The sequence below is a fragment of the Phyllobates terribilis genome, unplaced genomic scaffold (assembly GCF_046119375.1).
Source record: "Phyllobates terribilis strain yellow unplaced genomic scaffold, ASM4611937v1 Scaffold_86__1_contigs__length_6382490, whole genome shotgun sequence".
NCBI classification, from domain to species: domain Eukaryota; kingdom Metazoa; phylum Chordata; class Amphibia; order Anura; family Dendrobatidae; genus Phyllobates; species Phyllobates terribilis.
Genome location: NW_027362846.1, coordinates 4,428,272 through 4,450,624, shown reverse-complemented (window position 1 = coordinate 4,450,624; position 22,353 = coordinate 4,428,272). Strand labels below are relative to the sequence as shown.

At 43.0% G+C, this 22,353-nt stretch overlaps 1 protein-coding gene across 1 annotated transcript in view; it reads left to right on the top strand.

The window, feature by feature from the left end:
- Nucleotides 1-22,353, top strand: part of LOC141197711 (uncharacterized) — a 115,231-nt gene that overhangs the window by 57,749 nt on the left and 35,129 nt on the right. Inside the window, exons 9-11 of the mRNA XM_073662797.1 lie at nt 16,941-17,036; nt 17,231-17,321; nt 20,010-21,284. Coding sequence (XP_073518898.1) covers nt 16,941-17,036; nt 17,231-17,321; nt 20,010-21,284 — 1,462 coding nt within the window. The remainder of the gene's footprint in view (nt 1-16,940; nt 17,037-17,230; nt 17,322-20,009; nt 21,285-22,353) is intronic.

The following is a 22,353-nucleotide window of genomic DNA, read 5'->3' as shown; positions in this document are numbered from 1 at the left end:
TAAACCCCTCCTGACCCCACACATAAACTTCAGCTCATCCAGCACCATGACAACCAGCACAGCAGAGTCCTGCATCCACTGAGGCCCCTGATCATGTGACCCCTGACTCCTCCCCTCCTGTGACCTCATCACAGGTCCTGTGCGCACAGAGCAGCCATATATGTGGTGGCGGCTCTGCAGGTGGAGGTATGTGGAGACCCCATTACTGGAGCATTAATACTAGATATATATTGCTCAGGGGATATCGCAGCTGATTCCCGCTAGAATAATCCTGGAAACACAGAATTAGAGATGATTATTTCTCAGCAGTTTCTATAGCACTTAATACAGGGCTGGCATCAGCACCTGGGCAAGTGCCGGGCTCTGAGCTAGCAGGGGGCCCACTCACCATCGGGGACCCCGGCACGCTATGGGACTCGTCAGTCGGGGGAGTGCGGTGCCAGCGCCCGTGAGTAGTTCCCCCGCTTACTCCGGGTCCAGCACTTGCAGTACTTACCTCTCCCTGTTCCACCGCAGCTCCGGCATCTTTGCGTCTTCAGACTCTGTGACGTGTCAGTGCAGAGACCCGGAAGACGCTGAGGATTTCTGACCTGCCGCCTGTGAGGAGAGCGAGTATTTGCTTCATACTTTATGAAGCATTATATGGGGCCCATTATTCTGTATGGAGCATTATATGGGGTCCATTATTCTGCACGGAGCATTATATGTGGCCCATTCTGTATGGTGCAATATATGGGGTCCATTATTCTGTATGGAGCATTATATGTGGCCCATTCTGTATGGAGCAATATATGGCGCCCATTATTCTGTATGGAGCATTATATGGGGCCCATTATTCTGTATAGAGCATTATATGTGGCTCATTATTCTGTATGGAGCAATATATGGGGCACATTATTCTGTATGGAGCAATATATGGGGCTCATTACTCTGTATGGAGCATTATATGGGGCCCATTATTCTGTATAGAGCATTATATGTGCCCCATTCTGTATGGTGCAATATATGGTGCCCATTATTCTGTATGGAGCATTATATGGGGCCCATTATTCTGTATGGAGCATTATATGGGGCCCATTATTCTGTATAGAGCATTATATGGGGCCCATTATTGTGTATGGAGCAATATATGGGGCACATTATTCTGTATGGAGCAATATATGGGGCCCATTACTCTGTATGGAGCATTATATGAGGCCCATTATTCTGTATGGAGCAATATATGGGGTCCATTATTCTGTATGGGGCATTATAAGGGTCCATTATTCTGTATGGAGCATTATATGGGTCCATTATTCTGTATGGAGCATTATATGGGGCCCATTATTCTGTATGGAGCATTATATGAGGTCCATTATTCTGTATGGAGCATTATAAAGTGGGTATGGAAAGTATTCAGACTCCTTTAAATTTTTCACTCTTTGTTTCATTGACGCCATTTGTAAATTCTAAAACATTCATTTTTTGATCTCATTAAAGTCCACTCTGCACCCCATCTTGACTGAAAAAAACAGAAATGTAGAAATTTTTGCAAATTCTTAAAAAAGAAAAACTGATATATCACATGGTCATAAGTATTCAGACCCTTTGCTCAGTATTGAGTAGAAGCACCCTTTTGATCTAGTACAACCATGAGTCTTCTTGGGAATTATGCAACAAGTTTTTCACACCTGGATTTGGGGATCCTCTGCCATTCTTCCTTGCAGATCCTCTCCAGTTCTGTCAGGTTGGATGGTGAACGTTGGTGGACAGACATTTTCAGGTCTCTCCAGAGACGCTGAATTGGGTTTAATTCAGTGCTCTGGCTGGCCAGTCAAGAATGGTCACAGAGTTGTTCTGAAGCCACTCCTTTGTTATTTTAGCTGTGTGCTTAGGGTCATTGTCTTGTTGGAAGGTGAACCTTTGGCCAAGTCTGAGGTCCAGAGCACTCTGGAATAGGTTTTCATCCAGGATATCTCTGTACTTGGCCACATTCATGTTTCCTTCAATTGCAACCAGTCGTCCTGTCCCTGCAGCTGAAAAACACCCCCATAGCATGATGCTGCCACCACCTTGTTTCACTGTTGGGATGTATTGGGCAGGTGATGAGCAGTGCCTGGTTTTCTCCACACATACTGCTTAGAATTATCACCAAAAAGTTCTATCCTCGTCTCATCAGACCAGAGAATCTTATTTCTCATAGTCTGGGAGTCCTTCATGCGTTTTTGAGCAAACTCTATGTGGGCTTTCATATGTCAGGTGTGTGCCTTTCCAAATCAAATCCTTTAAGTCAGTTTAATTAAACACAGCTGGACTCCAATGAAGGAGTAGAATCATCTCAAGGAGGATCACAAGGAAATGGACAGCATGTGACTTAAATATGAGTGCTGATTGAAGGGTCTGAATACTTATGACCATGTGATATTTCAGTTTTTCTTTTTTAATAAATTTCTACATTTTTTTTTTTTCATTCAAGATGGGGTGCAGAGTGTACTTTAATGAGAAAAAAAAATAACGTTTTAGAATTTACCAAATGGCTGCAATGAAACAAAGTGAAAATGTAAAGGGGTCTGAATGCTTTCCATACCCACTGTATGCGTCCATTATTCTGTATACATGATTATATGGGGCCCATTATTTTGTATTGAGCATGAAATTTGGTCTATTATATTGTATGGAGCATTATATGGGTCCATTAATCTGTATGGAGCATTATATGGGTCCATTATTCTGCATGGAGCAATATATGGGGCCCATTATTCTGTATGGAGCAATATATGGGGCCCATTATTCTGTATGGAGCAATATATGGGGCACATTATTCTGTATGGAGCATTATATGGGGCCCATTATTCTGAATGGAGCATTATATGGGGCCCATTCTGTATGGAGCAATATATGAGATCCATTATTCTAGATGGAGCAATATATGGGGCCCATTATTCTGTATGGAGCAATATATGGGGCCCATTATTCTGTATGGAGCATTATATGGGTCCATTATTCTGTATGGAGCATTATATGGGGCCCATTATTCTGTATGGAGCAATATATGGGGCCCATTATTCTGTATGGAGCATTATATAGGTCCATTATTCTGTATGGAGCATTATATGGGTCCATTATTCTGTATGGAGCATTATATGGGGCCCATTATTCTGAATGGAGCATTATATGGGGCCCATTCTGTATGGAGCAATATATGAGATCCATTATTCTAGATGGAGCAATATATGGGGCCCATTATTCTGTATGGAGCAATATATGGGGCCCATTATTCTGTATGGAGCAATATATGGGGCCCATTATTCTGTATGGAGCAATATATGGGGCCCATTATTCTGTATGGAACATTATATGGGTCCAATATCCTGTATGGAGCATTATATGGGATGCATTATTCTGTATGGAGCATTACATATAGCCAATTTATTCTGTATGTAGCATTATATGGGATTCATTTTTCTGTATGGAACATTATATGGGGCCCATTATTCTGTATAGAACATTATACTATAATACTATATTGAGGACTATACTGTCTGCACTAAAATTAAAACTTTTAGCCCCACCCCCCACCCCCTCAGGGCACAGTCTGTGTTCTGCAAGAATTCGTCTGTTTCTGAGGTATTGCAGAATTTTCAATAGATAATGTAATGTAAGTGAAATCTTTGGCATTGTACTATACCTATACAGTTGTGCTCAAACGTTTACATACTCTGGCAGAATTTTTCCTTTCTTGGCCTTGTTTCAGAGAATATGAATGATAACTAGTGATGCGCGGGCCCTAAAATGCTCTGGTGCTCGATGCTCGGGTCGAGCAAATTGGAATGTTCGGGTGCTCGACCCGAGCAACAAGCCCAATGTAAGTCTATGGGAAACTCAAGCATTTTTCAGGCGACTCCCCCCGGCGTTCTGCAGAGGGCCTTAAAATTGCCCAAATCGATGGGAACAGTGCTCATATGACACGGGAACAGCATGGGGAAGACCACTAGAAGCATTTCTGACTCCCAGGTCACTGTTGTCAGCAACGTTGTCAGAGGTATTACGCCACTTTTACGGACTCACAATAAAACATACAAAAACAAAAACAAAATTAATTTTCCTGGGAAATATGTTAAGGAACATCCTTTCCAGGGTAATGACTTGTATATAACGCAAAATAAATATCCAAAAACAAAACTGCTCCTCCACACCTTGGTCAATGTTCACACATAGCGTTTTTGATGCGTTTTTGCACTTTTGCATTGCTTTCAACCAAGGCAATTGCATTCACTGTTAAATGTCATTTTAACATTTTAAAACCTTATCTGGCCATGTGGTGTGTGACACTTCATCCGACACATCCTGTTTCATTTATGATGGAGGGACTCTGAAAGTCACAAAGCCTATTCTTATAGGGCCATCAGGCGGCCCTTACTATTCTTAAAGGGTCAGCAGTCGGCCAACGCTATTGTTAGAAAGCCATCAGCCGGCTATGCTTTGTTGTTCGTTCCCATTATTAACGAGTGGGTCTCCTATACTGTTGTTGCGTATGCAGTGACTTCAAGGGCTTCCCAAAAATTTGGAGGCACTCCAATGTCCCTAGCAAGAGACGTAAAGGTCAGAGAGCCTCCTAAAAAAAATGTTCCCATTATTAGGAAGTGGGTCTCCCATAGTGTTTGCCTATGCAGTGAAGCAACGGCTGCCAAAAATTTGGAGGAACTCCAATGCCCCTTTCAAGAGACGTAGAGGTTGGAAAGCCTCCTAAAAACAATGTTCCCATAGTTAGAAAGTGGGTCTCCCATAGTGTTTGCCTATGCAGTGAATGCAAAAGCTACCAAAAATTTGGAGGCACTCCAATGCACCTTGGAAGAGACGTAGAGGTCCGAGAGCCTTCTATAATCAATGTTCGCATTATCAGGAAGTGGGTCTCCCATAGTGTTTGCCTATGCAGTGAATGCAAAAGCTGCCAAAAATTTAGAGGAACTCCAATGCCCCTTGCAAGACACGTATAGGTGGTGATATGGTAGATATGGTGGTGGATGATATGGTGATGGAGGAGGACAAGAGAAAATAGACAAAATCAGGTAGCGTATACCCATGTGTAGGTGTGAAGTCGTGCATGGGAATACACCTCCCAAAAAAAGACACTGGATTTGAGTTTGTTACATTGCTATCATTCGGTGGTGTTGAGAAGTCTGGCCCAATCCAGCCCTTGTTCATTTTTATAAGAGTCAGCCTGTCAGCCTTTTCAGTTGACAGGCGGATGTGCCTATCGGTTATAATTCCACTGGCGGCACTAAAAACCCGCTCTGATAAAGCGCTAGCGGCAGGTCATGCCAGGACCTCCAAGGCGTAGAGAGCCAGTTCACTCCACATGTCCAGCTTGGATACCCAGTAATTATAAGGCACAGAGGAATCACGGAGGACGTTGGTACCGTCGGCAAGGTCACTCCCTCACCATCTTCCCAAACTTTGCACTCCTTGTGAGAGTACCCCATGCCTCAGGGCCTGTGCGATGGGAGGGTCTGAGAAAACTATCCCAGAACTTTGACAGTGTTCCCCTGCCTCTGCTGGATTGGAGTTGTGTCTCTCTCGCCTGTACTCCTTGGTTGTCCAACGAACTGTGACCTCTGCCGCCAGCGTTTCCAGATGGGAATTTTTTAAATAATTTCGCAACAAGGGCCTTCTGGTACTGCCCCATTTTAGTAGACCTGTCCGCCTCGGGAATAAGAGCTATAAAGTTCTCCTTGTAGCATGGGTCTAGAAGTGTCACCAACCAGTAATGACTGTCACCCAAAATTTGGAGAACGCGAGGGTCACGGGAAAGGCAGCCTAACATAAACTCAGCCATGTGTGCCAGGCTGCTTACAGACAAGACTTCCGTGTCCTCACCAAGAGGACGACTGACCATGCACTCCTCCGCCTCCTCCATGTCCTCATCCCATGCATGCTGAACAGACGGTATGACAGTTGTGCAGGTAGTACCGTCTATAGCGCATGAAACTAGCTCATCCTAGCTAATTATGACGTCATCGCCGCTCACCATCTTGGTAGAGTCCTCAAAGTTTTGGAGGATGGTACATACAGTACAAACCAAAAATTTGGACACACCTTCTCATTTAAAGATTTTTCTGTATTTTGATGACTTTGAAAATTGTACATTCACACTGAAGGCATCAAAACTATGAATTAACACATGTGGAATTATATACTTAACAAAAAAGTGTGAAACAACTGAAAATGTGTCTTATATTCTAGGTTGTTCAAAGTAGCCACCTTTTGCTTTGATGACTGCTTTGCACACTCTTGGCATTCTCTTGATGAGCTTCAAGAGGTAGTCACCGGAAATGCTTTTCACTTCACAGGTGTGCCCTGCCAGATTTAATAAGGGGGATTTCTTGCCTTATAAATGGGGTTAGGACCATCAGTTGTGTTGTGCAGAAGTCTGGTAGATACACAGCTGATAGTCCTACTGAATAGACTGTTAGAATTTGTATTATGGCAAGAAAAAAGCAGCTGAGTAAAGAAAAACGAGTGACCATCATTACTTTAAGAAATGAAGGTCAGTGAGTGCGAAAAATTGGGCAAACTTTGAAAGTGTCCCCAAGTGCAGTTGCAAAAACCATCAAGCGCTACAAAGAAACTGGCTCAGGTCCCTTGAGGAAGCAAGGCATGCGAAATGCGCATCGGGGCAGTCTGACATTCGGGACGAATTAATCACTCTGTGGGTAAGCATGTCTTCATCCTAGTGCAGGTTCGGCTCTCACCACTTTATTGATGGCTTGTCACTACCAGCCAATCTCTTTATGTATACATACACATACTTTTCACTTCGGTCTAGGATGGGACATCTTTTACTCCATGTTATACATTATAGTATACAATAGGGATTGGAGTAAATATAGGACACTATGTTAGACACCTTACTTTTGGAGAGATATTTAAACCAGTGTTGATACTATGGTCACTATATCCCTTTATATGCTATCTATCTTTCTATTTTGTATGATGGAGATAGATATATTTCGCCTGAAAATGTCACACATTCTTCTTGTGTTGTCACTGTACAATTTTTCTGTGTATCATTTTTTCTACTGAAGAAAGGGTTTTTAAACGTCTACGTATTAATAAAAATGATAATTTTAATAGACTAATTTTGATACTTCTTTCCTTTTTTTCTTTACTTTGGGATTTTTTGGCTCCAGTCTTTCTCTATATTAGTAAGGCCCATGAATAATAGGAGTTTCCCTTAACTAACCCCTAATCCTTACTTTTATGGCGCCAGTAAAGTTATTAAAAGAAACTGGCTCACCTGAGGACCGCCCCAGGAAAGGAAGACCAAGAGTCACCTCTGCTTCTGAGGATAAGTTTATCTGATTCACCAGCCTCAGAACTCGCAGGTTAACAGCAACTCAGATTAGAGACCAGGTCAATGCCACACAGAGTTCTAGCAGCAGACACATCTCTACAACAACTGTTAAGAGGAGACTTTGTGCAGCAGGCCTTCATGGTAAAATAGCTGCAAGGAAACCACTGCTAAGGACAGGCAACAAGCAGAAGAGACTTGTTTGGTCTAAAGAACACAAGGAATGGACATTAGACCAGTGGAAATCCGTGCTTTGGTCTGATGAGTCCAAATTTGAGATCTTTGGTTCCAACCACCGTGTCTTTGTTCGACGCAGAAAAGGTGAACGGATGGACTCTACATGCCTGGTTCCTACCGTGAAGCATGGAGGAGGAGGTGTGATGCTGTGGGGGTGCTTTGCTGGTGACACTGTTGGGGATTTATTCAAAATTGAAGGCATACTGAACCAGCATGGCTACCACAGCATCTTGCAGCGGCATGCTATTTCATCTGGTTTGCGTTTAGCTGGACCATCATTTATTTTTCAACAGGACAATGACCCCAAACACACCTCCAGGCTGTGTAAGGGCTATTTGACCAAGGAGTAGAGTGATGGGGTGCTACGCCAGATGACCTGGCCTCCACAGTCATCAGACCTGAACCCAATCGAGATGGTTTGGGGTGAGCTGGACCGCAGAGTGAAGGTAAAAGGGCCAACAAGTGCTAAGCATCTCTGGGAACTCCTTCAAGATTGTTGGAAGACCATTTCCGGTAACTACCTCTTGAAGCTCATCAAGAGAATGCCAAGAGTGTGCAAAGCAGTCATCAAAGCAAAAGGTGGCTAGTTTGAAGAACCTAGAATATAAGACATATTTTCAGTTGTTTCACACTTTTTTGTTAAGTATATAATTCCACATGTGTTAATTCATAGTTTTGATGCCTTCAGTGTGAATGTACAATTTTCATAGTCATGAAAATACAGAAAAATCTTTAAATGAGAACGTGTGTCCAAACTTTTGGTCTGTACTGTATACTGACGGCCTTGTTGATGCTGGTAGTCAACAACTACCCTTAACTGCTCACAAATCATTCCAAACATCTGCAATGTAGAGTTCCAACACATGGGGACATCACACACCAGTCAGTGAGCCGGAAGCTGCAAATGCTGCTGAAACACAGCAAGGGCGGCGAAAGTTGTAAGTGACTTCTAAAATGGGCAAACAGGCGGCATACATTGACAAACAGATTCAGCAGCTCCGGATAGGTTTTGAGAAACCGCTGAACCACAAGGTTAAGCACATGGACTAGGCATGGTACTCAGAGCCGCTACCAGGTTCCGGCCATTGTCATACATAACCATGCGTGGCTGTAGGTTCAGCGGTGTCAGCGACAGATCTGCCTGCTCTTTCAGAGCTGTCCATAACTCTTCAGCATTGTGTGGTTTGTCACCTAAGCATATTAGCTTCAGCACAGTCTGTTGCCGCTTGACTGAGGCAGTGCTGCAGTGCTTCCAGCTTGCGACTGATGTGGTCATTTTGTAGATGGATGCTGAAGAGGAGGTGCAGGAGCTGTAGAATGTGGGAGTAACCCTGATTGACCCAGGGCCTGCAATCCTCGATGTCGGGAGGATGTGTTCCGTCCCAAGGTCTGACTGGGTCCCGACTTCCGCTATGTTAACCCAGTGTACTGTCAGCGAGATTTACCGACCCTGCCCACAAGCACTTATCCACGTGTCCATGGTTAGGTGGACTTTCCCAGTAACTACGTTGTTGAGGGCACAGCTAATATTGTGGGACACGTGCTCGTATAATGCGGGAACGGCACACCGGGAGAAATGGTGGAGGCTGGGGACTGAGTACCGAGGGATGGCCGCCGCCATCAGGTTGCAGAAAGCTTCCGTCTCCTCGAGCCTAAAAGGCAAATTTCGAGCACAAGCAGTCGCGAAATGTGTGAATTTAGTAATGAGGCCTGTGGGGCGTTGGCTGCATATTTGCGCTTGAGTTCCAAGGACTGGGGTAGGGACAACTGAACGCTGTTCTGGGACAAGGATGTGGAAGTGCTTGCTAATGATGATACTTTAGAGTGTGCAATGACAGGTACAGGGCAGGAGGCATCTTCGCATGCGCTATGGACAGAGGATTGGCTTGCACGCACAACAGTGGAAGAAGCAGTGGTGCCACCCGCAGACACTGTTCCTGGACCCTGGTGTTCGGCCACTTAGTCGGGTGCTTTGCTGCCATGTGCCTGATCATGCTGGTGGTGGTCAGGCTGGTAGTTTTGCTACCCCTGCTGATGCTGGCCTGGCAGGTGGTGCAAATGGACTTTTTGGGGTTATCGGCAGAGTCTTTAATAAACAACCAGACTCGGGAAGAGCTAACAGTTGTACTGGCAACTTCTGTTGTATTGATGGTTGCCCCGCCTTCTGTCTGCGGCCACCACACTGCTTCTTCCTGCCTGTTGTGCTACGCCTCCCTCCCCCTGTGTGCTGATGTCCTCGCTCTGTATGTCCCTTTGCCAGGTTAGGTCAGTTACTATATCATCCACCACCTCGTCTTCCACTTCCGCACCCTGGTCCTCCTGACTTTCTGGCAATTGTGTCTCCTCATCATCCACCTCTTGTGACAGTTTCCCATCGTCGCCTTCGTGTGACCGTGGCTGCTCAAATATTTGGGCATCACTCCATGCAATCTCCTCTTGCCCCGCTTCAAGTGGACCGGACGAGAGGCCCGAATCTATAAATGGAAAAGTGAACAGCTCTTCGGAGTGTCCAAGTGTGGGATCAGTTGTCTCCGGGCACAAGGCTTGGTGGGAGGAAGGATGATCAGGGTGAGGAATATGCAGTCCAGACTCATGGCTACCGAGACTTGACCGTGTGGAAGACTGGTTGGTTGTGGCACAATTTCAGCTAGCCCACGGACTCTGCCTCGTTTTCTGCATGCACCATCATCACCATCACATCCACTTCCCCGTCCCTTGCCACGCGCCTTGCCCATTTTAAATGGAGGACAATATTTTCCACGTTCAGTACAAATGGCTGGATTTGAACCGCAGTGACATGTGATCCGTGTGACAGAAAACCACAGTTTTAAATTGCTGGCCTGTAGATAACAATTTTTAACAGCGACCTCGTGTCAATAACTTCGCTGACACACTGCAACAAAATTTCAATGGAGGCCAGAAATGGCTGAATTTTCAGCGCAATTATATGTGATCCATGTGACGGACAAACTACAGTTTTAAATAGATGGATTTTTAGCTCTGTAATATGGAAAGCATCTGGTTGTATTCTGCAGTTCCAACAAACAAATGGAGTAGAAAAACGGTGTTCTCTGGATTGCTTTTTAAGCAAATAATCAGGATTAAGATCCAAAAAAATTATTCCTAGCCCCTGATACCTGTGGCCATTTCTAGAAATATCTGTAAAAGCACCAGCAGACCGAACTGGAATGGAGCCTCTTGCTATATGCACTGCAGTCTGCCATATACACTGCCTGCCTGCCTAGCACTGATATCTATGCAGCTGGATTAGTCCTCAGAAGGACTATTAGTTGAGATGGATATGTGTAGAATATGAAACAAGCAAATCTCTCCCTAGCAGCAGCAACTCTCCCTACACTGCCTGATTCCGGAGTAGACTGTGACGAGCATGGCGGCGCCAGGTCTGATATAGACCTGATGACGCTGTGCGGCCAGCCAGCCAATCACTGTAATGCCACAACCAGCATGGCAGCGGCATTACAGTGTGTGGCAAACAATCTCTGCATGTTCATTGGCGCTCTAAAGAGCGCCAAACATGCAGGGAGAGGACCCGAGCTCCCGCCGAGCAACCCCGGAAATACTCGGCGAGCGCCGAGCATCTTGACCAGTGAGATGCTCGGGCGAGCACCGAGCAGTTGCGAGCATGCTCGCTCATCACTAATGATAACTAAAAAACTTTTTCTCCATCATGGTTATTGGTTGGGTGAAGCCATTTATTGTCAAACTACTGTGTTTTCTCTTTTTAAATCTTCTGACAACCAAAAACATCCAAATGACCCTGATCAAAAGTTAAAATACTCCAGTTCTTAATACAATGTATTGCTCCCTCTAACATCAATGACTGGTTGAAGTCTTTTGTGGTAGTTGTGGATGAGGTTCATTATTTTCTCAGATGGTAAAGCTGCCCATTCTTCTTGGCAAAAAGCCTCCAGTTCCTGTAAATTCCTGGGCTGGCTGAGACTGAGATGGCCCCCTTGAACCTTCACTTTGTTCTGCTGTAGCCAATGACAGGTCGACTTGGCTTTGTCTTTTGAATTGTTGTCATGTTGGAACATCCAAGTACGTCCCATGCGCAGCTTCCGGGCTGATGAGTGCAAATTTGCCTCGAGTATTTGCTGATAACGTGCTGCATTCATTTTTCCTTCAACTTCTACTAAGTTTCCTGTGCCTTTGTCGCTCACACATCCCCAAAACATCAGTGATCCACCTCCATGCTTTACAGTGGGAATGGTGTTCGTTTCATCATAGGCCTTGTTGACCTCTCTCCAAATGTAACGTTTATGGTTGTGGCCAAAAAGTTCAATTTTGGTCTCATCATTCCAAATTTCTTTATTCCAGAAGTTTTGAGGCTTGTCTCTGTTCTGTTTGGCGTATTGTAGGCGAGATACTTTGTGACATTTGCGCAGTAATGGCTTTCTTCTGGCGACTCGACCATGCCGCCCATTTTTCTTCAAGTGCCTCCTTATTGTGCATCTTGAAACATCCACACCGCTAGTTTTCAGAGAGTCCTGAATTTCAGCTGTTGTTATTTGTTGGTTTTTCTTTGCATCCCGAACAATTTTCCTGGCAGTTGTGGTTTGGCTTTTACAGAGCCCCTGGTTTTCCGTTTGTTAATCACAGTTTGAACGCTGGTGACTGGCATTATCAATTCCTTGGATATCTTTTTGTATCCCTTTCCTGTGTTATACAGTTCAACTACCTTTTCCTGTAGATCCTTTGACCATTCTTTTGCTTTCCCCTTGATTCACAATCCAGAAACGTCAGTGGCTGGATGAAAGATGCAAGAGTCTGTCTGGATCCCAGAAACTCACTCAGCTTTCATGCACACACACTGATTACAAGCAAACAGGTCACAGGTGAGGATGTTGCCTTTAGTAGCCATTCAAACCCATTTGTGTCAAATTCTGTGCATGTTATCAGGCCAAAATTACCAGGGTATGTGAACTTTTGATCAGGGTTAGTTGGATGTTTTTGGTTGTCATTAAGATTTAAAAAGAGAAAACACAGTAGTTTGACAATAAATGGCTTCACTCAACCAATAACCATGAGTGGAGAAAAAGTTTTTTTGTTATCATTCATATTCTCTGAAACAAGACCTAGAAAGGAAAAATTCTGCCGGGGTGTGTAAACTTTTGAGCACAACTGTATTTCTCTGCCATATCTTTGCATCATAAATTGTGGTATGTTAAAGGGCCCCACTGAGACTCTTTCGCCCTGGGCCCACGAATACCTGGAGCCGGCCCTGACTTAATACATTTATGATTCTGGAGAAAAATAAAAATATGGCAGAAAACAGAGGAATAAAGTTCAGAGAAAAAGCTTCATAGAAAGACATTGACGTTACAGACGTCATTTAACCCTTTGGGATTAAGTGATTCCAGGGAGTAAATCCAGAACATGTCTCTGTAGAAGTTTACAGCATTGTGATTGTGAATCCACTGTGGTCGTCTCTTCTGATTAGATTGGAGATCAGAATTTTTATCACCATCTCTGATAAATGTCTGGCTTGGTGGTCTCACCAAACTTCTGCTCTTTTTCATTCTTTTTCTTGCAATGGCCGCAGTGGATTTCATCCTAGATTCATAGAGCCGAATAGAGGAGCGATGTTCCTTCAGTCTGATTGTAATTCATCGACATGTTTGTCCAACGTTCACTTTTCCACAAGGCACTTTACCGAGTAAATCACACCAGAAATGTAGCTGGTAAAAAAAACACCAATATCAAAAGGTGTCCCTACTCATTCGTGGGAAAACTATCACCTTTAATAATGCTCCAACAGTTCTGGCATGACAAACACGGAAAAGTGCCCCTTTATGGATATGAAAGAAAGTCTGTTTAGACACTTTATTTTAATAGTATCAGCTCTAATCAAATGGTTAGATAGCGATTTACCCTTAAGGTGCACACATTGTGGGGTTGTTTTAAAATTTTTATATTTAGGGCGTTTTTGTGTGGCCACCTTATAAGAATCATGATGGTTTTGTTCCTTTTCCGCTAATAAATACATACGACCCGACTATGAAAGAATGGAACCAAGGAAACACATATTGCCCACATAGTACAGATTCCCTTTCTTGGCCCCGACACATAGTATAATGTTCCTCCAGTATTGCCATCCCCCCACACACTGTATAATCTTCCTATAGTACCGCCGTCCCCCCTCACACACTATAATGTTACCACAGTACCGCCACCCCCCCACACACACAGTACAAAATTACCACAGTGTCGCCATCCCCCAACACACTGTATAATGTTCCCAGAGTACCTCCATCCGAAATTTTATTTTGTAACTTTTTTGGGGTGTTTTTCATGTAAGAAAACACTGTACATGAAGACATTGGTATCAAATAACTCCTGCCTTGGTGTTCTTACAAACAAGCTTTTATAAATGCCTCAATGAATCAGACCTGAGATCTAACGTGATAGAAGATGACAGTCCGGGGAAGACGGAAAACATTCATATAGACGGACGATGGTGAATTGGTGGATTCTGGCCAGATGTGTTTCTAGAGTCTTAGTAGCAGATGAAGAAGTCATCCTCATCATGAAGTAGTTATTTCTCATGTCATAAGTAATGAATATCTCCTGCAATATTGATAATGCTAATTTCAGTGTAGGTAAATGAAACGAGAATTGGTGTTATGGAAGATGAGTCTGCTGCAGACTCCGAGGAAGAAACTTCTTATTGTCTATGGCCTAAAATATATAGGTTTTATTAGTAGATGTCAATGCAAAAAAATGAATGTTGTAAAATAATGAACATACCATTGCTGTTAGGGTTCCCCGCCCGTCTCTGTATTTCCTGGTCAATCCCAACGTGATTCATACAGCAAATCAGCTGCTGAAGCAATGAGTAACACAGCCAGTGATTGGGTGCATGGAGGAAATGTCTTAGTCAGCAATTCAATATGTTCCAGTCCATACAAGACTAGAGAATACAACATCTACACGTTCTATCTCCTGATATGTTTCCCCATATTGTCTCCAATAATTGTATTATTACACAGAATTATTTTTGATGTTACATCGGTTCATCATCTTCTACTTACTCAGGTCTCTAAAATATCAGATCCTCTCAGTGAAGATCTTCTATATTAAGAGAATTTTTCTGAATTACCCATCAGGGATGGATATGAACAGAGAAAAGATGGTGGAGAGGATATTACACCTCACCCTAGAGATCCTCTTCCGGCTTACTGGAGAGGTGAGAGATTCTGATGACGTCACATTACATCATTCTTATCTATGGGAATAACAGATGGGCAGAACTGGAGAGGTGAGGACTCTGGAAATGTCTTTAGTGAAATTTTTTAATGTGTCTCTCCATAACCAGGATTACACAGTAGTGAAGAAGACCTCTAGTGAGCGCTGTCAGGATCCTGTGTCTGAGGGATGGAAAAGACCCCTGAGCCCAATCACAGGGCCTCCACCTCACCCCCTGATACATGAGGACATCAATGACCAGAAGGTCCTAGAACTCACCTACAAGATGATTGAGCTGCTGACTGGAGAGGTGACACTGCTGGGATATTATACTGTAACGCTATGGAGGGATCGGGGGGATGACGGTATCATTGTATGTGTCAGGTTCCTATAAGGTGTCAGGATGTCGCCGTCTATTTCTCCATGGAGGAGTGGGAGTATTTAGAAGGACACAAAGATCTGTACAAGGACGTCATGATGGAGGTTCCCCAGCCCCTCACATCACCAGGTAATAGACATGACTACATATGCACAGCCTATAATTACAGGTGCTTCTCACAAAATTAGAATATCATCAGAAATTTAATTTATTTCAGTTCTTCAGTACAAAAAGTGAAACTGATATAGAGTCATTACAGATTCATTACAGACAGAGTGATCTATTACAAGTGTTTATTTCTGTTAATGTTGATGATTATGGATTACAGCCAATGAAAACACAAAAGTCATTATCTCAGTAAATTAGAATAATTAACAAAAAACACCTGCAAAGGCTTCGTAAGCATTTAAAAAGGTCCCTTAGTCTGTTTCAGTAGGCTCCACAATCATGGAGAAGACTGCTGGCTTGACAGATGTCCAGAAGGCCGTCATTGACACACTGCACAAGGAGGGTAAGCCACAAAAGGTCATTGCTAAAGAAGCTGGCTGTTCACAGAGTGCTGTATCCAAGCATATTAATGGAAAGTTGAGTAGAAGGATAAAGTGTGGTAGAAAAAGATGCACACGCAACCGGGATAACCGCGGCCTTGAAAGGATTGTTAAGAAAAGGCCTTCAAAAATTTGGGGGAGATTCACAAGGAGTGGACTGCTGCTGGAGTCATTGCTTCAAAAGCCACCACATACAGACTTATCCAGGATAAGGGCTACAAGTGTCACATTCCTTGTGTCAAGCCACTTATGACCAATAGACAACGCCAGAAGCGTCTTACCTGGGCCAAAGAGAAAAAGACCTGGACTGATGCTCAGTGGTCCAAGGTGTTGTTTTCAGATGAAAGTAAATTTTGCATTTCATTTGGAAATCAAGGTCCCAGAGTCAGGCGGAAGAGTGGAGAGGCCACAATCCAAGCTGCTGGAGGTCTAGTGTGAAGTTTCCACAATCAGTGATGGTTTGGGGAGCCATGTCATCTGCTGGTGGAGGTCCACTGTGTTTTATCAAGACCAAAGTCAGCGCAGCCGTCTACAAGGACATTTTAGAGCACTTCATGCTTCCCTCTGCCGAAAAGCTTTTTGGAGATGGAAATTTCATTCTCCAGCAGGACTTGGCCCCTGTCCACACTGCCAAAAGTACCAATACCTGGTTTACAAACAGCAGTATCACTGTGCTTGATTGGCCAGCAAACCCGCCTGACCTTAACCCCATAGAGAATCTATTATAGAGAATCTATGGGGTATTGTCAAGAGGAAGATGAGAGACCCCAGAGCCAGCAATGCAGACGAGCTGAAGGCTGCTATCAAAGCCACCTGGGCTTCCATAACACCTCAGCAGTGCCACAGCCTGATCGTCTCCATGCCACGCCGCATTGATGCAATAATTGATGCAAAAGGAGCCCCGACCAAGTACTGAGGGCATTTACTGAACATACATTTCAGTAGGATAACATTTGGGATTTTCAAAACATTTTTCAAGCTGGTGTTATAAAGTATTCTAATGTACTGAGATAATGACTTTTGTGTTTTCATTGGCTGTAGGCCGTAATCATCAACATTAACAGAAATATACACTTGAAATAGATCACTCTGTTTATAATGACTCTTTATAATATATGAGTTTCACTTTTTGCATTGAAGAACTGAAATAAATTAACTTTTAGATGATATTCTAATTTTGTGAGAACCTGTATCTGTATGTAAAGAATGAATTCAGTCCCTGTATGTGTTTCCTCCAGATCTATCCAGTAAGAGGACAACACTAGAGAGATGTCCCTGTCCTCTTCTTGCACAGGACTGTAAACAAGAAGATCCCAATGTTCCTCAGGATCATCAGGTAGATGGAGAGAAGGTGTCATGAGATCTCCCCTATGATGTGTAGATGGCTGTGATGGTCTTGTGTTCAGTCTTGTTTTATCCACCAGTATTATATGTTTTATACTTGTGTAATGAGAACGGTGGAGATGGCAGGATTAGAGCTGATCATAGATGGGACTTCTCTGTCTGTGACTTTTACAATATTTGTTTCAGGGTGAAGATCTGACCCATATTAATACTACAGAGACATATGTGAGGGGTGATGAGCGGTGTAAAGAGGAGATTCCTACATATGACCACCCAGGTGAGTAGTGACCACTAAATGCAGAGAAGTCACAGATTCTTCTCAATCACCGGCTGTGGCTGCTTTATTTGTCGGGTCGTGTAGTTCAGCTATATCACAATTGTGTGACCAGCATTTTTCCGCTAGAGCATAATATTCTCCTCCATCCGAAAAATGTTTAAATTATTTTGTGAAATTACGAAAGTCCTTTTCTATAGAACTTACAACCTGGAGGATCCACCTACCCCCTGGGATTAGGAGGCGCTGACCGTTACCTGCCCAGATCTGTAAACTACAAAGCCAAATGACAGCGTACGTAGAATGTGCTGACAAGTTAGAAAATCACTTGACGAAAAATATTATGATGGGACTGTAAGAGAAAGCGGAGGGTAATGATGCTGTTGGCTTCCTAGATCCCTGATATCTTATTGGATGAATCTACCTTCTCTCCCTTCTGTGCTGCTGAATGTCCTCACATGGTCCCTACAAGACCAGGTCCAGTCTTTCTGACCAAACTTCACTTTTATGATCGACAACATTAAATGTGCGGTGAGGGCCAAGTGTGAATTTCTGTATAATAACAGCAGAGTTTCCATTTATCCTGACTTTTCAAGTTCTTTTAAAACTGACTAACTTCAAACAGGATTGTGATAAACTATACAGAAAACATTACACCTGTGCCATGATAGATCTCTAAGCTGTGCGTGGCTGATGGCTGTAATATACATTTATTCCCGCCTGCAGGAGATGTGTTGGCTCCAGCCCTGGTTTCATGGATTCACTCCACGTCATAAATTCCATTATGTTTTCCATCCTAAGGAATTCAGATTACTGCACAATCTCTCCTGAAATGGGGGCGCTAATACTTTCTCTACTCTTCTGGTCAGGACTCATAGTAGCTCCAATGGTCCATCATAAATGAGTGCAACTCTGGTTTAGTTTTGGAGCTCTCCCCTCATACATACGTTGTTGCTGGGGATATAATATATTTTTGTATTCTATGTCTATTTTTTACAGGTTAATTCTGTGTGATAGTTTGATTGTGGTGGGATCGGCCTGCCTCACTTATCTGAGTTTGTAACTCCCTGGTAGTCTTTAAAAGAAGGTCTCCATTGCCTCAGTCTCCAAATGTCCGAGATCTAAATTTGAGACACCTCAGCTCTGCACTATTATAAAAAGTTCTCATTTAAATGTCTAGTATTTCTTCTTGAAACTCATCTGACAGAAAATATTGTTCCTTACAACAATTTAGATTGTCAAGAGCCACCGAGCCCCATACTCCAATTACCACAGAGAGGTTTCACCACTAGTTACTCATTTATTACTGATGAAGACTGTTGAGTTTGATCATTTCAGTAGATGTGTTATTATCTATAGTCAGTTTTCCCATTACCCTTTATCCCCTCTAAATGGATCTGGAGTTACACAGAGACCCCTAGGCTTGGGCCACGGTGTTACCTGCTGTTCTGTAGTGTGAGATGGAAAGAAGAATAGTCAGGTAGCCGGGTCAGAACCAAGAGGATAGAGAAAATCCAAAATCAGAAGACACAAGAGTAGTCAGTAATCGGGCCGAGGTCACAACAGGAAACAAATACACAAGCCGGGAGCTGAGCACCGAGGACTGAACCAGAAGAGAACAAGGCTGTATCTGGCAGCTTCCGGTAATATGCTTCCAGCTTTAGTAGGGTGCGGTGCTCTCCAGTTGGCTGAAGAAGGGAGCAGATTACTCCAGCTGGACAGCACACAACCCATACTGCCAGACTGGATGGCACTATTGCCAGCAACCATAATCTTAGTGGCTGCACAGAGCCTGTGCTGCCCAGAGCTTCTGATTCTGATGTCTCCTCCATCACCAGCGCCGCCTGCAGGATGAATAAGGCGGCTCCTGGTGAGGGAAGCAGACGTCGCAGGAGCAGATCCCAGAGGAGATGGGACCCACCATTTACAGAAGCCCTAATATGACAAAATGTCAGAAAACCAGAGCAGTAGAAATCACCATAAAGTGACTCAATTTTGGAGATTATAACCCTCAGTGAATTAATCTATAGGAGTAGTGACTATTTTGATTCCACAGGCACTTTCTGTAAATTAGCACGCAGTGGATGATGGAGAGTGAAAATTGCAAATATACCATTTTATTACCCAACACATAATGCCCAGATTGTGCTCCAGGAGACACACACCATCAATTAAGTGGGTTCTTCTCACTATAGTAATGCCAAATACATGGAGGCTAAATGTGGTTTGGGCACACTGCAAGGCTCAGAAGTGAGGGGGAGATTTGACTTTGGGAGAGCGGATATTGCTGGATTGGTTTATGGAAGCCATGTTGCTTTTCAAAAGTCTTTGAGCCACTAATAATGGGGAAACCTCTGGTTTTCCACTGACAGATGATGGACCTGAGTGGGGACTTGTTTTTTGTGAGATGAGTAGAAGTTTTTATTGGTATTGTTTTCGCCTACATAACATTGTTTGGTGGCTTTTTATTCCATATTTGGGAGACAGAATGAACAAACAGTTGAACACCGCGCTCCACTGGTTCATCCTATGAGGTTTTCTATTAGACTGTGAAGTGTCATTGTTCTGGTGAATAATTCAACATTTTTACATAACTTGCCATTTTTACTGACCGTTTAAGTAGAAATGTTCAAAAATATAAAATTCAAGGATATTTTATTCAAAAATAATGATTGGTTTTATTCTTAACAGATGACTGTACCAGGAGATCAGAGGGACAGCTGACATCTTCAATTTTCAAATCAGATGATCTTGAGATCCCACAGGATATAATTGAAATGAATGACATTTCTCCAGATTTACCATCATCCCTTCACAGCAAAGATCTGTCATCTGATCCTATGAAACAGGTCCTATCTTCTGATTCATTACCGACTACTAAGGGAAATCAAAGCCACAAAATAACCATTAAAAAACGAACTGCTCCTAAAGCAAAGAAGCCATTTTCATGTTCAGAATATGGAAATAGTTTTCCCCTCGAAAAGTCTTTTCTTAAACATCGAAAGATACGCGCAACAGAGAACAAATTTTCTTGTTCCAATTGTGAGAGATGTTTTAACTGGAAATCGCATCTTCTTAGACACCAGAAGACCCACACAGGGGATAAGCCTTTTTCCTGTTCAGAATGTGGAAATTTTTTTACACAGAAATCAAGTCTTATTAAACATCAGAGAATTCATACAGGGGAGAAGCCTTTTTCCTGTTCAGAATGTGGGAAACGTTTTAACCAGAAATCTGATGTTGTTATACACCAGAGAAGAACCCACACAGGGGAGAAGCCTTTTTCCTGTTCAAAATGTGGAAAATGTTTTACAGAGAAATCAAGTCTTAACAAACATTTGAGAACTCACTCAGTGGAGAAGCCATTTTCTTGTTCAGAATGTGGAAGATGTTTTACAGAGCTATCAAGTTTTATCAGACATCAGAGAATACACACAGGGGAGAAGCCTTTTTCCTGTTCAGAATGTAGGAAATGTTTTCGAGAGAAATCAACTCTTGTTATACATCAGAGAACTCACACAGGGGAGAAGCCTGTTTTATGTTCAGATTGTGGGAAATGTTTTACAACAAAATCAAGTCTTAACAAACATCAGAGAAGTCACTCAGTGGAGAAGCCTTTTTTCTGTTCACAATGTGGAAAATGTTTTACAGAGATATCAAGTTTTATCAGACATCAGAGAATTCACACAGGGGAGAAGCCTTTTTCATGTTCAGAATGTGGGAAATGTTTTAAACGGAAAGCACATCTTGATAGACACCAGAGAATTCACACAGGGGAGAAGCCTTTTTCATGTTCAGAATGTGGGAAATGTTTTAACTGGAAAGTACATCTTGATAGACACCAGAGAATTCACACAGGGGAGAAGCCTTTTTCATGTTTAGAATGTGGGAAAAGTTTTATACAGAAATCAAATCTGATCACACATCAGAAAACTCACACCAAGGAGAAACTCAAAATCGCTTCTTGTTAGACCTCAGGAGAGTCCCACAATGGAGAAGCCTTTTTCATGTTCAGAATGTGGGAAATGTTTTAACCAGAAAGCGCATCTTGATAGCCACTGGAGAACCCACACGGGAGAACGCCACAGCTCATCTGTCCAATCTGAGACTGGGAGGTGCTGAGCTCTCATCAGGTGCTCCCTGTTCCCTTGATTACTCAGCTACTTATCTGGGCTGACGGTCACAGATGGCTGCCAGCCGTAACTTCAACTTCTCATCATATGGGAGGCCTTCCATCGCTTGTAATAACCTAGTTGTCCACCTTTGTACTAACTTTATGTAACGATTCCACTCCCAGTGTGTTTTAGGATGCAGTGATTGCCAGCTCATTCATCCAGTCTAGTGCAGGGGCTCAGATAGCTGCCAGCCGTAGCTTAAGCTCAGTGTGATTCGTTTTCTCCGTGCCTAATGCTTTGCTTGGTGATCTATCGTTGCCTGACCTTTACCTTGTTCTGATCATCTGTTTGGCTAACCCCTTTGATCTGATCCACTATCCTCTAGGTATTTTGACCTCAGATCATTGCCTGACTACACCTTTGTCTCTTCCCTCTATTTATGACATTCCCTCCTGGCTACTGACTCAGCGTCACACTCTAACTTCTGAATATCCTTTTGAAGATGTGGATCCCAAGATGTGGCCTGACAAGTGATTAATATAGGGGTAACAACACATTGGGATCACATCTCTCTTTTTATGCCAGATTCTAGATGTGACCTTACAGGAAATTTATACTGGGATAACTATACTTTAGGATCACAGAATTGTATCTCTCTTTATGCACCCTAAAATCTTGTTTGCTTTTGCAGCTGCTGCTTGACATTGAGTTCTTCTGCTCAGCTTACTTGTAACCAGGATACCCAAGTCCTTCTCCTGTTCTGTCCTGAGTATGCTTCCATTTAATGTATATGCAGCAATAGGATTACTCCGACCCAAGTAATTTATCAACATTAATTCTCATTTGCCAAGTGTTTCTCCATCCAGACATCTTATAAAGATCCTTTTGTAATATTGTCAAAGTCAGTTTTTAATAACCTA